At 36.6% G+C, this 4,330-nt stretch overlaps 1 protein-coding gene across 1 annotated transcript; it reads right to left on the bottom strand.

Annotated features, from left to right (window-relative positions):
• Positions 1 to 363: 363 nt before the first annotated feature.
• On the bottom strand, positions 364 to 1,767 carry LOC149256085 (nuclear transport factor 2-like). The gene has a single exon (XM_089455206.1). It carries the CDS (start codon positions 1,765 to 1,767, stop codon positions 364 to 366), a length of 1,404 nt encoding a protein of 467 aa, XP_089311332.1.
• Positions 1,768 to 4,330: the final 2,563 nt, after the last annotated feature.

Genomic DNA, 4,330 nt, shown 5'->3' with positions numbered 1-4,330 from the left:
GGATTTAGCCTCTTCCACCATTTCTTCTTTCATTAACCTACCAAAAATATGCATCCAGAAATTATATTACATATCTATGTATTTTCTCTTTTCTTTTTTCTAACCATTCAAAAGAAAGTTAGAAAAAAGAAAATAGTATGTGTAAATTTTTTTTCCAATCAAACTTAAAAAAACAAAATTTATGTGTAATTTTTTTCTAACCAATCTTATGTTCAAGTTTTACAATTAAAAAAATATTTACAACTTAAAAAATTTAATCCTAGACCTGTAAATCTATATTTGTTAGCATACTATGGCAAACCTCAGTTTGTAGAACAGCCCATCCGAACGCTGCTTGGGCTGTAGTTGTCATGCATCAACAGATCACGTCCTGGGATTTAGCCCTTTGCTTGTCATTATCGCACCTCTTCCACAATTTCTTCTTTCTTGAATACCATCAGCACGTCGTCCAGATAAAGAACCTCCACCACCGCTATTTCTGTTCTTAAGATCACTTCTTCCATTTCCTCGACCTCCCTTGAAATAGCCACCACGTCCTCTTGTACTACCATAGCTCAATTCCTCTCTAGAAGGACGTTTCGCATTGATAAATACTCTTCTTGGACCGATTGGCATAGGGGATGCATGAATTGCTGCTTGGACTGAAGCTGCTTCTTCAAATTCAACAAACGCGTAACTGGATCTACCGTCTCTCGTAGACCTAACTTGAACACTAGAAGGCTTAATTGCCCCAAACTTCTTGAACTCTACCTCAACCTGGGGAGGTGTAATATCAGCAGGCAGGTTGCTGATAAAAACACAGCACCGATTTCCTTCTGCAGCGCTTTTGTCTGGCATATTCACAGTAGTGGAACTTATGGGGTTAGCTGTAGAAGATGCCTTCGGTGGAGTGGAAATATAGTTAGCTCCTTTACTTTGAAGACACAGTTTCTCAAGTGCAACAATGGATGGGGTTGCAATTTCCTTATCACTTGATGCATAAAAATTTTCTGGTACATTTTGAGGTACATCAGGAAATTCTTGAGGAGGAGCAGCAGGGGCAGGTGGGCCTTCATTAACAAGTGCGACAATTGATGGTGCTGCATTTTCTTTATCAATTAAAGCAAAAGACTTTTCTGGTGCATTTTGAACTACAACTGGAATTTCATGAGGATGAGCAGGGGCAGGTGGCCCTTCTTTATGAACATGTCCAAATGTTGAAACATTTTGGTCTGTTGAGCTTTCTGGGACTTCCCTAGACTTCTGCTGCATGTGTACCTTCTCAAGAACAGGAGCAGGCTCCTCCACCACTGTTGTGGGTTGCTTAATTCCACTCTTCTGATCTTGAGCTAATGCTTCAGACTTGACAGATGGCTCTGAGACAAGATCAGGTTTGGGTACATGTTGTTCAACAATGCAGCCATTTATCAAAACAACATTTGGTTGATCTGGTTCTTCACCCACGTACCTAAAAATATCATTCAAAATGAAGTACCCATTTTCTCCAGGAGCCAAGAAAAAGAACTGAGAGAAGGTACGTGTTTCGTTGGTTTTAAATGTAACTGATCCACATACCAGAACGAGTACTGCATTGTTGTAAGATGCCTGCGAGTCAATTGTCTTGATGTCGACCTTCTGGGGAATTTGATTATTCGGGGCTGGGCGGCTAAGCATACTGTAATCCTTACAAAATGTGTACAACAAATGAGGACACAGAACAACAGCATTGTAATAATTGTTCACAAAGGCGACCACAGTATTAGGTGCATTAGGAACCACAGGAGCCATGACTATGCCTTCTTGTTGGTGCACGGACGTTTTCGCTCTGAGGCAATTAATGAAAGATTAAATTGAATTCGTTAAATAGCGGGATGGAACAGAGAGGCAAGTAACGCCCACGTCGCCTTCACGTTGCTTTTTACGTCCTCCTGAGTCTCGGGCGGTAGCCGTAATGCGGATTGAAGTATGCAAATTTTATGATTGAATTATGAAATTGAACGATAAAACCATATTTATAGCCAGTAGGGAAGCCCAAAAAATAATTTCAATTGTCCTTATCGTCGGCTCAGCGATCCCCACTATTCTCATTTTCTATACATGTGAACATATGGACGTTATGCATATACAAAATATATGTTCATATATACGAAAGTTGGGCATATATGGAATATATGCATAACTTTTATATATATGCAACTTTTTATATATATGCAACTTGCATACATGCACACATACAGAAGTTGTGAACAAATTCAATGTCTATATATACACAACCTCGGTAATTATATAACATGTAAATAAGTATAACATGTCAATTTCAACCTTATTTATTTTGTGAAGCTCATAGAGGTAAGTTGTCACCTAAATAAAATTGTCATATTAAAATTCAGCTTGTAAAGACTCAATATCACAATTGTTTTATACATTTGAGTTAAGGTAGAGTGATATTAATTTTTAAGTTTTATTATACATTAAGACAGAGGCTCAATATCACAATTTTTACCATTTATCATATATGTTTCATCTTTCTACTAGTGTACATTTTATTTGATGCACTCTCACTATGCATATTTCTTATCAGTATTCTCACCATACATACTTTTTGTGCTCTTATTTGCAGATGTCTCAAAAAAATATTATACACTTCTTGTATTCTCACCATGCATACTTCTTGTGCCTTATTGATAGATAAATAAATTAATTATTCAAATCTGTTTAAAACAAAAATAAAAACTTATAAAAAAAATGCATTATACATCTATTAATATAACTAAGAAAACTTACATTTTTTTTTTCACGAAATGGAACTTCGTTCCCAACATAGATAATGGAAGTTCATTCCCATAATAAAATAATGGAAAAATGGCGTAATGATTCATCTAGAATACCCATCTGTAAGTCACCCTCACCCCTCATGGAACTCCCAAGTGCATTTCCAAATTGATATTGCTACGAAAATTACATTAATATATTAGTTGTAAAAAACAATGCATAGAATCAATTTCATGTACACGATACATCTATATCAATTTCATGTCACTACAACAAGAAAGATCATTATTGAGGTTCATGCCTATGATAGAACTTTAAGTTCCATCACCAATGTTTCATATGATGACAGTCCTTAAAAAAGCGTTGTTGTAAGTGTATATAGTGATGGTCCTTATAACGTTTTTCACCCAAGCCATTTTTAATGACACTTTCGGCGAGCATCATTAAAGGAACATTACTAATTATCTCTTTGGTGACACTTCTAGTGACGATATTTTATTAAACCTCACTAATGTTGTTTTTGTTACTTTTGGTGATGGTCATTTTTTCTTATCATCATTGATCATTCCAATGAGTTTTTTATGATGCCATGTGCCTGCTACTATATTTTTTGTCAAAAGATAATGATTTAGTATCATTATTGTGGAGTATTTTTTATTATGTGTCCAAGGCCATAGTGGTTAGAGTTGGTCAATTTGTTAAGAAGTAATCAGTGTGTATCATTTCCCTCAAGTAATGAGAATAGATTTTTCCTATGAGTCAACACATGATTCATCTCTATTAGGTCTATTATCTAGCAAATTCCCTTTAGATAAAGTTCCACTAGTGTGTGTAGGAAATATATTGTTTAATACATAATCAAGATTTGTCAAATCCACCAATGAGATATTTTTAGCTAGAACATCTTGCCATGAATAGGACGCTCAAGCACATGTTGGCATACCCTAGTACAACATAGCACTCTCCTAGCATGTGTCAACATGCCCTGTAGTCACTAACATGCCCTGGAACACCTTGGAATGCATTGACATACATTAACACTTAGCACACATTGACACTTGGCATGTATTGGAACCTATTATCAATGTGCCTAACATGCGCTTTTTGAAAAATATAAATCACCAACTTATTAACCATCTTATGTGTCCATTTCCTTGCACTTTAGCTTCGTTCTTCCTTTTGTTTCCTTAACACATATTGACATACGCTAGCGCCATGCACATCCTAGCATGCCTTGGCACCTGACATGTCTTCGCATACCTTTGCACATGTTAGCACACCCTCAAACTCCCTAAACATTCTAGCACTTCTTTACATGCCCTAGTATTCCCTAGCATGCCTTACCAGTGCTTAGCCTACCTTATCACTCCCTCCATGGGAATGAAATCTAGCACTCATTAACACTTCCTGACACACCCTCATATTCATTCACTTCGATGAATTTTGACCTAGTTCTCCCTTGTGTTGTCCTAGTACTCCCTAAAAATCCTCAAGCTACATTAGCACTCTCTATCACACCTCAGCACTCATAGAAATGCCCTCACACTTCATAACATGCATAACACTTCCTGACACATAT

Source organism: Pinus tabuliformis, chromosome 7 (genome assembly GCF_031772625.1).
Source record: "Pinus tabuliformis cultivar Carrire ecotype Pingquan chromosome 7, CPIR1, whole genome shotgun sequence".
Lineage (NCBI taxonomy): Eukaryota > Viridiplantae > Streptophyta > Pinopsida > Pinales > Pinaceae > Pinus > Pinus tabuliformis.
Note: the sequence above shows the minus strand (reverse complement) of the source record. Positions and strands in the feature narration are given on the sequence as shown.